General features: G+C 48.8%; 1 protein-coding gene across 5 annotated transcripts; it reads left to right on the top strand.

Moving 5' to 3' along the window:
- Positions 1 to 1202: 1202 nt before the first annotated feature.
- On the top strand, positions 1203 to 11026 carry LOC138437340 (tubulin alpha-1C chain-like). Of its 5 annotated transcripts, XM_069584456.1 has the most exons (5): positions 1206 to 1374; positions 6739 to 6829; positions 7355 to 7577; positions 7720 to 7868; positions 9950 to 11026. In XM_069584456.1, the coding sequence occupies exons 3-5, from the start codon at positions 7457 to 7459 to the stop codon at positions 10922 to 10924; spliced, it is 1245 nt and encodes a 414-aa protein (XP_069440557.1). In that variant the 5' UTR covers positions 1206 to 1374; positions 6739 to 6829; positions 7355 to 7456; the 3' UTR covers positions 10925 to 11026. The 5 variants fall into 5 exon arrangements, with proteins under 5 accessions (XP_069440558.1, XP_069440557.1, XP_069440556.1 ...); XM_069584457.1 differs by lacking the exon at positions 6739 to 6829 and having other exon boundaries at positions 1203 to 1374; XM_069584455.1 differs by lacking the exons at positions 1206 to 1374; positions 6739 to 6829 and adding an exon at positions 2716 to 2886.

Raw genomic sequence — 11026 nt, 5'->3', positions numbered from 1 at the left:
AACATGCACATTCTAGGGATTCCCTGGTGGCCCAGTGGAATTGGTGCTTTCAATGCTGAGGGCCCGGGTCCAATCCCTGATTGCGAAACTAAGATTCCACAAAGCACATGGCACAGCAACCCCCTCCCTCAAATGCACATTCTGTCTTGGGGCACAGCTTCCAGCCTGAGCTCTCTCAGTTTTGTGCTTGGAAGAGTTGTCATGAGAACAACCATTGTCTCATGCTTTAAGGGCGATGCCCAACCCACCCCTTCCTTGAGTACAGCCAGCCACTGCTATTCAAAGTGATGGGCTAGATCCCTTCTGCAGCCTGAGCATGGGCGTCCTGGGCTGAAACGAAGCTCGGAGAGGCTGGCCACTCCAGCTGCACTCAGACCTTCCCAACCTGGGTTTTCTAACAATTGCTACAGTGGGAGCTCTGGAGGGAACAGGACATCCAGGTGAGAGAAGGAAGAGACAGATCATCAGCTTCAGCTGAGCACAGCACCCCACGACACCTGAAAGAAAGGTCCATTCTCGTAGCCCACATGTCCCAAGCTGGAGATCCTGAGAATGGGGTTCAGGGCTTGTCTATTATCCTCCTCCTCCCTCAGCCTTCAGGAGAGCCTGGCAGCACCTGTAGAGCCTGAAGCCCCGGGGCCAGTGCACACCCCCACCACCACAGTCCCCTGGCCAGGAGCAAGCCCCTCCAGTTACCTCTATAAGCCTTACAGTAGAATAATCTGCCAAGATGTGGAACGGGCTGGAAACCTTTAAGCAGCTGCAATGATGTGGGGGTGAAAGAAGAGTTTAGCTGAGAAAAATGGTTCCAGTAGAACAGAGCCTGGGCAATTGGAAAGGGCAAAGAGCTGGAGCTTGGAGAGGGATCTGTCCTTCCAGTGATGATCTCCCCCACCCCTGTGCTGGCGAGAGAGTGAACAGAAGTTAGCCTGCAGCAAGAACAAATATACCCCAAGGTCTGTCACTGCTTTGTGGCTGACAATCATCCCATCTGCCCTTGAGCACAAATGGGAAGTCTGCACTCAGAACTGCCACGAGGGCTGAGGCCACGGGGTTTGATGGGGATAGATGGAAAAAGCCTAAGAGGGTGCAGCCCCAAAATTGGCTGGCACCCCAGACTCTGGGCATCCCTGATAGCTCAATCGGTATAGAATCTGCCTGCAATCCAGGAGACTGGAGTTTATCCCTGGGTCGGGAAGATCCCCTGGAGAAGGAAATGGCAACCTACTCCAGTATTTTTGCCTCGAAAATCCCATGGACGAAGGAGCTTATCGGGCTACAGTCCATTGGGTCGCAATCGGTTGGACACAACGGAAGCAAGTTAGCACGAGTGGGTGTAGGCATGTGCCTGAGGCCTAACAAGGCCCAAAAAAGGTAGGCAAAATTTGGGGTGAATTTTGAATGTGGTGGATGCAGAATGTGTCGCTTTCTTCTGTTAAGTTGGTGGTGAGGTAATAGGGCAGTGCTGCAGGAATTTTGTGCTCAACCTGAAGTTACCATCCTCCACCTGGGTAGGGGCCCTGGTACTACAGAACTTAGAGACACTGTTACGCATATTCCTTGAGTAGGAACCAGGCTGCAAGGCTGTACAACCACTTGACTTCTCCTCCTATTTCTGCATCCCCTCCCTTCCCTGATAAGCAACTGTTTGAATCCGCCCTTTGGATTTCAGGGAAGGTCAAGGAGGCTGAATGAAGCCTATATCCTCCGAACAAGAAAAGCAAATGAAATAAAGGATGCTTCTGAGGAATAAATCCTTGCATGGAAGTCAGAGTGAAACTAAGCCAGGCCTTGCAGGTCCTGCCCAATTTCAAAAGGCCCTCCATGTCCCCTGTATCTTATTTGTAGAAAACAGGGGAAAAAAAAGTCTCCCAGGCCTTCCTTGAGTGCCAAAGAGCAAGCTCAAACAGTTACTGATTAGGACAATAGAGTCACAGGACACCTAATTCTTCTGAAGCCATAAACATAACAACTTGATGTATTATCTTTGAGTTGTTCTACAAAAACTAAGACCCCACCACCCAGGAAGATGTAACTACAAGTCCACCACAAGCATACAGACTCCAGACTGGTTGGAACCAGAAAGTTGAGATTCTGGAAACGCCACTGTTACCTCATCAAACAATGAGAAGGTCCAGGAGCTGGTCAAGCAATCCATGACCCTTTTCCATAACAGTCTTGCCTGAAAGTGATTGGAGGGTTAAGTCTTTTGGGCACCGGACATCTATTCTTGCTTTAGCCTTTGCAATAAATCTTTCTCTGCTCCAAACTCCCAGATTCTGGATTGTTTGGCTTCAGTGTGCCAGGGACACAGGAATTTGGATTCCATAACAAAGAGTGGTATACGTAGGGTGAGGCAGTGCCAGGCAGTGAGGGCCTAACTCGCTCCAGCTGTGTGATGTGCAACTAGTTGAATTACTCTAAACTCTAGTTTCTTTATCTGTAAAAACGGGGGTAAGGCACAGCATTCGTTTAACGGATGACATGTGATTAACACTGTCTGAAAAACAAACAACTCTGCATAGTAAGCATCTGAAAAGTGAAAGCTATTATATACACGTGTCAGACTCTTTGAGACCCCAAGGACTGAAGCCCACCAGGCTCCTCTGTCCATAGGATTCTCCAGGCAAGAATACTAGAGTGGGTTGCCATTTCTACTCCAGCGGGTCATCCCCACCCAGGGATCAAACCTGCTTATCTCGCCTCTCCTGCATTGGCAGGCAGATTCTTTACCACTAGCGCCACCTGGGAACCTGGGGTTAGTATAGTTAATTGCAGGCGGGGGGAAAAACGGCTTTGCACCAGATGGAAGGAGTTTGCTGGTAGAAACCAAAAGGTTCATTTAAAAGGAGGCAGGAAAACAAGGAAAGAAAAGCAACAAAAAAGGTGAGATTCAGGATTTCAACTTGGTTTGTGGTGATTAGGACCTGGAATGGGGAACCTTAGGGCTTCCCTCTTGGAAGTCCCTCAACTGCGAGAGCTGCGGGCGCCGGGGTTACCCGCGGTGGAAACAGCCGGATCGTGTGGGAGGTCCTGACTGGGGGCTGTGCGGCTGGAACTTGCTGAAGGCCACCTAGGCCGCCCTCCAGTCCAGGGTCGGGGGTCTGGAGCCCGGCGACCGGGCGGGCAGCGAGAGGAGCCGCGCCCCCAGGGCTCCGCGGCGGCGCCTCCCTTTACCTGGCGCCCCTCCTCGCTTACGCGTCGCCCACTGCCGTCCCCACCCTTCGCCTCGCTTCTCTTTCCCGTCGCCGAGTGCATCCTCTCCCTCACCCCACCGGCCCATTCTTCGGCCCCTGGATGCCTCCTCCCTCTTCTGGTTCTTCTGGCTGGTTCCGTAGTTTGGTTTGAACTTTTGAACCCACCAATGAGCGCCGCGCGCCCCTCCTCTCTCCGCCGGGAGGGTAAAACCCGGTGCAGGGCTGGGAGGCGGGGCCGCGGAGGCCGGGGCGGGGTCGGGTCCCGCCCTCCTGACACGTGGCCCGGGTAGGGGTTTATAGGATCCCTCCCGGCCCCGGGCCTCTCCCTGCTTCTCCCCCGGACTCCTTAGTAGTCTGTCAGTGGGAGATCTTCGCGGCCGCCCCCCCTCGCCCCCGTTCCAGCCCCCCAGAGCCGTCCAAGTCTCCGTCATGGTGAGTGGGGGTCCCGGGGCGGTGGTGTGGGGGCAGAGTGCGGAGTCCGAAGGGGCGTTGGGACCCCAGTGCGAGTGCAGCCACGTCCACGCCTCCGGGCAAACTGGTTTCAGGTGGCCAGGTTGGGAGAGTCGAGTTCACCTGGCTGACTCCTCGTCGGGCTCGAAGTCGCGGCCTGGGTACTGCCTTGAGTGGAAGTGGAAAAGCCACTTGATCCTAGAGCGGGGCCAGTCGTTGATTCCTTCGGGGCCGCTACTGCCCCAGGAAGGTGGGAGAACCTTCGCACTGGCTCCCAAGGACTTGTGAAAGCTACAGATCGCTCCCATTTCCTGAAGTGACTTCACCCTCCCACAGCCTTCCGCAAAGGACCCCTGGAGCATCTCGTGTGCTCCAGCATAGTAGGTGCAGACGTTTCCTGGCGACCCCTCTCCTGTGCCCTGTGATTTGGTGCTGAGTCCACCTGTGGCCAGACTCTGGGAAGAGTTTCCAATTGCACCATCGTCCCCTGTGGCCGGGATGGGGGTGGGTGGGCGGGGGCAGCTCTTGCATTTGGGCCAGTCCACCTGAAGGATGAAGGCAGGCTCCTCCTTTGAAGGAAATGACTGTCCCTTGTTTATCCCTGCATTTCTAGGATTTCTAGTGTTAATTTAGTGGGGTGTTTAGTAGCTGAAACTTTCTTCTTACAGGTTTTTGAAAGTCCACAAAAGAGATATTTACTTACAAAGTCACAGAGTAATCTAGTACTGACATAGTATTCTTGCTTTTAAAGAAACATGAAATTACACACAACTTGAGTATTTTCTATTTAGCTGTCAGAGGTTTTGGAAACAGGTATCTTAGGAAACATCCATTGGACATCTACCTACCTAAAGCAGGCCATGAGTATCAAATGTATCAAAATACCCTTTTTAAAAAAGGAATATAGGAATAAATAGTTTCCTTTTTTACGGACTACCAGAGTTATCAAAGGATGTCTGACTGTAACACTTGCTTGAGTGCTTTTTACTAAGCCAGACCAAAGGACACTGGTAAATGTGTTATTGAGAAAATGGTGGGAGTGTTTAAAGGGCAGGAAATCAGCAATAGCAGCAAACCTATTAAGACATACACTGGTTAGACTCATATTTCACAAAGGACAGGTGCTGATTATCCCGTTAAGGCTAGACTAAGTGACACCATCACTGGTATCTCACTTCATCTCCCAAGTGGCCAGGGGAGAGTGGAGGACAAGCAGTGGCCACAATGTAAGCCATACTGTTGCATAATATGAAAAGTTTTTGAACTCAAAAGGCTTCATTAGAAGTGCTTCATTACGGTGGGTCTTGACCTGGGACTGTCATGGGCAAATATCCTGGTTTCTAGGGCTGTGAAATGTCCAGAGCCCAGTTAAAGGTAAACACGATGCAGTGGTTAAAAGTCATGGGTTCATTAGAACAAACTCCCCTTTCTCCCACAGCCTTAGAGCTGGGCAAGTAGATGCAGATAATAGTGAGCTTGCTGATGAGGTCAGCAGAAAATAATTGCTTTATGGGGAATATGGTGAGAAGGAGCGAACCATAAGTCAAAGATTATGAATAACTGGAGGTTTTGTCTTGGGGTTATGAGACTAGTACCTTTGACCTCTTAGGTGATGTCAAATTTTCTTAAGATTCCTATTGTTGTTAGGTTGCTAAGTCACGTCCGACTCTTTTCAAACCTACAGACTACAGAATGCCAGGCTTTCTGGTCCTTCACTGTCTCCCGGAGTTTCTTCAAACTCATGTCCATTGAGTTGGTGATGCTATCTAAACATCTCACCCTCTGCCACGCCCTTCTCCTTTTGCCTTCAATTCTTCCCAGCATTAGGGTCTTTTCAAATGAGTCCGCTCTTTGCCTCAAGCGGTCAAAGTACTGGAGCTTCAGCATCAGTCCTTCCGATGAATAGTCAGATGAAATTTAGATGAATCCTAAATTTCCTTTAGGATTGACTGGTTGGATCTCCTTGCAGTCCAAGGGACTCTCAAGAGTCTTCTCCAGCACCACAGTTCAGAAGCATCGATTCTTCCATGCTCAGCCTTCTTTACAGTCTAACTCTCACATCCATACATGACTACTGGAAAAATACAGCTTTGACTACGTGGACCTTTGTTGGCAAAATGATGTCTGTTTTTTAATATTCTGTCTAGGTTTGTCATAGCTTTCCTTCTAAGAAGCAAGCATCTTTTAATTTAATGGCTGAGGTCACCGTCTGCAGTGATTTTGGAGCCTAAGAAAATAAAATCAGTCACTGTTTCCACATTTTCCCATCTATTTGCTATGAAGTGATGGGACCAGATGCCAGCATTTTCACCCTCATCCAGAGGTTCTTTTCTTTCGTTCCCATTCACTTTCTGCCTTTAGAGTGGTGTCATCTGAGGTTACTGATAGTTCTCCTAGGAGGCTTGATTCCAGCTTGTGATTCATCCAGCATTTCACATGATGTACTCTGCATAGAGGTTAAATAAGCAGGGAGATAATATACAGCCTTGACATACTCCTATCCCAGTTTTGAACCAGTCCATTGTTTCATGTCTGTTTCTAACTGTTGCTTCTTGACCTGCGTACAGGTTTCTCAAGAGACAGGTAAGGTGGTCTGGTATTCCAATCTCTTAAGAATTTCCCACAGTTTGTTGTGATCCACACAGTCAAAGGCTTTAAATTCCTATTAGCAGCTTTCAGAACCCTGAAACTCTTATTTGGAGAACATGTAATAAGAGATATTTGAGGTGGATACTTGAAAGACTCTGTCTCAAGCAGCTAATTTGATTTATGATGGAAATACAATAGAAATCCTCTTTGTTTTCCTCTTAAGTCTGTGGGTTTAGATTCTGTGTTCACTGTCTTATTTTACCAAGCAGGAATGAGTTTGGTAACTTATAAATGACCTTGTTCAGCAAGTAAAGGAAAACAAACGCTTGCCTAAATCATTAAATTTATGAAATTATAGACTCTTCTTCCACAGTGCCAGGGCGAGATGTACATTTTACTAGAAAAGAGCTGATTTCTTCAACTATTAGCGAAGTCTTGGTGACACTTCTCGCCTTTGTTACCCTCTCTCCATCTGCCCACCCTCCCCCACTCTCCCCTCAAGGTGTGTGGACAGTGAAGGAAAATGTTTTCCCCTAAGATTAAATACTTCCACAAGGATGAAAGGATGCCTGTGACCAGTTTTTAAAGTCCAGGTAACTGCTGCTTATCTGCTGTTTTCTCCATGAGTCATACAGCTGTATTTTGCTAGTTTAAGCTGGTTTTAAAGGGAGAGGCAGAAGCTGTTTAAAGAATAGAATTAAAGAGGGATGGGAATGAGCTGTAGTTACAGTCACACAGGGAATGAATCAGAGCTGGAAGGAGGAATTTTGCATGCCTCTAAGGAGTCAGCAGGCATATTTCCCAGGAGTTGGGGAAAATCTATTGCTAGAGTAGCTTGTGTCATTCTGAAGGTAGAAACCTGACCATGAATATCTAATGTGGCTGTAAAGCCAAAGTCTGGTCTCTGGCCTTGTCTAGTAGTTCATTAACGTATCTGTGGTTTTCCAAAGCCTTTCCTCTGAATTGGCCTGTTGTTTGTGAAATAGTGCCTGGGCAGGCATGGCCTCCAGAAAGGTGCTGATTTGTCTTGAAGGTTAATAGTCATTTCCGTGTGAATCATTCCTGAATGTCCCATCCGATGTGTCACATTCTGATACTTCCTGTCTTCCTTCCCACAGCGTGAGTGCATCTCCATCCACGTCGGCCAGGCTGGTGTCCAGATCGGCAATGCCTGCTGGGAGCTCTACTGCCTGGAACACGGCATCCAGCCCGATGGCCAGATGCCAAGTGACAAGACGATTGGGGGAGGAGACGACTCCTTCAACACCTTCTTCAGTGAGACAGGTGCTGGCAAGCATGTGCCCAGGGCAGTGTTTGTAGACCTGGAACCCACAGTCATTGGTGAGTTGACCTCAGTAAGCCCAGTGAGATCCCAGGGATCTGGGACAGGAGGTGTGTCCTGGGAATTCCACTGATGCCCTGGGATGGAGCACACTTGTGTGGGTTGTTAATGATAGGTGGCTGCTTCATTTTCCTTTTCCAGATGAGGTTCGCACTGGCACCTACCGCCAGCTCTTCCACCCTGAGCAACTCATCTCAGGCAAAGAAGATGCCGCCAATAACTATGCCCGAGGTCACTACACCATTGGCAAGGAGATCATTGACCTCGTCTTGGACCGAGTTCGGAAACTGGTAAACAAAGAACTTTTTTTAAACTAGGATGAGCGTTTTCTCTTAGAGTTTTGAGAGACCAGACTATGGGAATCATTCTTTGTGCACTAGAATGAGCTTGACACTGCCCACTATAACTGGACTTCTAAACCAAACGGTCCTGTGCTATGGGACAACTTTTTGAGGCTGAAGTAGGTGCTGCTTGGCCTCCTCCTATGTCTTCTAAGGCAGATTTGGGCAATTGCTCACTCAGGGAGGGCAGTTTACCTGAAGTCAAGTGAGTACCAGGAAGCCTTAACAGTTTTACTGACACTTAAGCCCATTAAACATCCTTGTTCATCTTAATCAGGCAGCTTCCTGCCTCCAAGCTGAGGCATCCCTTTTTAGGTCATCTTAGTCACAGTTGTAGGTGGCTGGCTCTGAATGTAACTAATTGATCAAACTCATAAAAACTGGACAGCTGCCCTATGTTGCTCCAGAAAGTTACAGCAAAAGAAGCCGATGGAATACCAACTAGAACCAGCTGCCATTGGGAACTTCAGCAACACTGAACGTGGAGTCAAGGGAGCTCCCTGGTCACAGAAGCAAGTATAAGTCACTGGAACTTTGAAAGGGTTAAGACAGAACCCCAAAAAGCGGTACCCTTGCTTTTCTACTAGAGCTCAGGGCAGTGTAGACTAGCCTTGAGGCCGATAAGTCTAAGGTAACTGTATTCACATCGGTAAGGTTGATAAGAGTTCTGTTCAGATCATTTTAATTAAGAGTCTGGCAATCAGATGAGTCAGTTCCTTAGGCATCCGGGCAACTTGTAAGTAATTAAAATCAAGAATGAAGGCCTGGGCGCCATAGCGTGTCAGGAAAATCATATAACGCTAAGCTCAGCAACAACAGGTCTATTTTCAAAAGAATGGCCTTACATCGTTCTTGGCTTCATACTTCTTCAGATGTTTATCGTACTCTTCACACCAAAATTGGGCTAATGGTTCCTCTGTTTGCAAGTGAAGCTTCAGCTACAGGCACTGACTTGGAAATCGGGACCTGCCTTAGGGACAAATGAACTAGTGAAAGTCACTGAGGGTTCTGGAGTGAAGTTCTTTAACCACCAGAACAATTGCACTTGTCCCTGGTGTTTATTACTGTGTCCACAAGAGCCTTAATGGGTGGAAACTGGTAAAAGAGTCTGCCCCTTGCTTTGATCTCATTCAGAGGGTGGACCCACAGAAGTGACTAAGGCTCAGTAGAGGATGTCCACAATCTTGGGAGCACCTTAAAGTGAAGACTGTCCGGAGAATACTCTGTTGGGTTAAGATCACCCTTTCACGGAGTAGCAGTTTGTTAGGCAGGAGAGCTCAGTTAAGTGGTGGAAAGCCCCCGTGACACAAGGACATGGATTGCTGACAGCAAATCACCTTTCCCGGAATGAACAGACTTGCTGCTAACCTGTGCTGACGGTGCCAGGCACTGTTCCAGTACTCATTCAATTCCTAGCAACCTCAAGCAGATTACTGTTCTCCTCATTTAATAAATGAGAACACTGAGACTGAGACAGGAATTTGGTCACAGGCACATGGCAAGGAACGGGCAGAGCCAGAGCCGGCCTTATTCTAGCACCAGGGCACTAGCTCTTCACTCTGATGCTGCATTCCGGCTCAGAAGGCAGCTGCCACAATTTCTGTAGACATCCATTGTATGGGGCCAGTGTGGTCTCAGGCCTGCTGGTGGCAGCTCTCCAACTGATAAGAGGTTGCCTTTGCTCTGTGGTCATGGCACGGGCAGCAGAGGTGAGCCTCCCGGTCCCCAAAACTTGGGCCCTGCCTCCATTCCAGACTTGGTGATTCCTCTTCCTGCAGAAATGAAAATAATTCATTTTAAATGGCCTTTTCACAGATCCCCTCCCTCCAGGCCTCAAGAGATGACTGTGAAAAGTTTCTCTGAATCACGTAGCACTTAAAAGCTCTTTAGGTGTCTGCTTTCTTAGCAAGTATTGTTCAGAAGTTTTCTTTTTTTTTTTTTTTTCATGATCTTGATCAGTGTGATTATGGATTCAAAGACATCACTGCAGCTGTCATCAAAGCTAAAATTAAACTTTTTTCTTTTTCCAGGCTGACCAGTGCACGGGTCTTCAGGGCTTCTTGGTTTTCCACAGCTTTGGTGGGGGAACTGGTTCTGGGTTCACCTCCCTGCTGATGGAACGCCTCTCTGTCGACTATGGCAAGAAGTCCAAGCTGGAGTTCTCCATTTACCCAGCCCCCCAGGTTTCCACAGCTGTCGTTGAGCCCTACAACTCCATCCTCACCACCCACACCACCCTGGAGCACTCTGATTGTGCCTTCATGGTAGACAATGAGGCCATCTATGACATCTGCCGTAGAAACCTCGACATTGAGCGCCCGACCTACACGAATCTTAACCGCCTCATGAGCCAGATAGTGTCCTCCATCACTGCTTCCCTGAGGTTTGATGGCGCCCTGAATGTGGATCTGACAGAGTTCCAGACCAACCTGGTGCCCTATCCCCGCATCCACTTCCCTCTGGCCACATACGCCCCTGTCATCTCTGCTGAGAAAGCCTACCATGAACAGCTTTCTGTAGCAGAGATCACCAATGCTTGCTTTGAGCCAGCCAACCAGATGGTGAAATGTGACCCTCGCCATGGTAAATACATGGCCTGCTGCCTGTTGTACCGTGGCGATGTGGTTCCCAAAGATGTCAATGCTGCCATTGCCACCATCAAGACCAAGCGCAGCATCCAGTTTGTGGACTGGTGCCCCACTGGCTTCAAGGTTGGCATTAACTACCAGCCTCCCACTGTGGTACCTGGCGGAGACCTGGCCAAAGTAGAGCGAGCTGTGTGCATGCTAAGCAATACCACAGCAATCGCTGAGGCTTGGGCTCGCCTGGACCACAAGTTTGACCTGATGTATGCCAAGCGTGCCTTTGTTCACTGGTACGTGGGTGAGGGCATGGAGGAAGGCGAGTTTTCTGAGGCCCGTGAGGACATGGCTGCCCTTGAAAAGGATTATGAGGAGGTTGGAGCCGACAGTGCAGAGGGAGATGATGAGGGTGACGAGTATTAGCATGTCCGCTGCAGTTTCATCTCGGGACTGTATTACTTGTGTTCAGTGGAGCTGCCCACTGCCGCCCTATCTTGACAATAAAAGTGATATTTGCACAGCAGA

This window comes from Ovis canadensis, chromosome 3 (assembly GCF_042477335.2).
Source record: "Ovis canadensis isolate MfBH-ARS-UI-01 breed Bighorn chromosome 3, ARS-UI_OviCan_v2, whole genome shotgun sequence".
In the NCBI taxonomy this organism is placed as follows: domain Eukaryota; kingdom Metazoa; phylum Chordata; class Mammalia; order Artiodactyla; family Bovidae; genus Ovis; species Ovis canadensis.
Note: the sequence above shows the minus strand (reverse complement) of the source record. Positions and strands in the feature narration are given on the sequence as shown.

Excerpts from the sequence above, each read along its gene's own strand:
- LOC138437340 (XM_069584454.1), top strand. Across the intron at positions 7,578-7,719 it reads CCTGGAACCCACAGTCATTG|ATGAGGTTCGCACTGGCACC; the intron begins GTGAGTTGACCT and ends TTCCTTTTCCAG. Across the intron at positions 7,869-9,949 it reads TGGACCGAGTTCGGAAACTG|GCTGACCAGTGCACGGGTCT; the intron begins GTAAACAAAGAA and ends TTCTTTTTCCAG.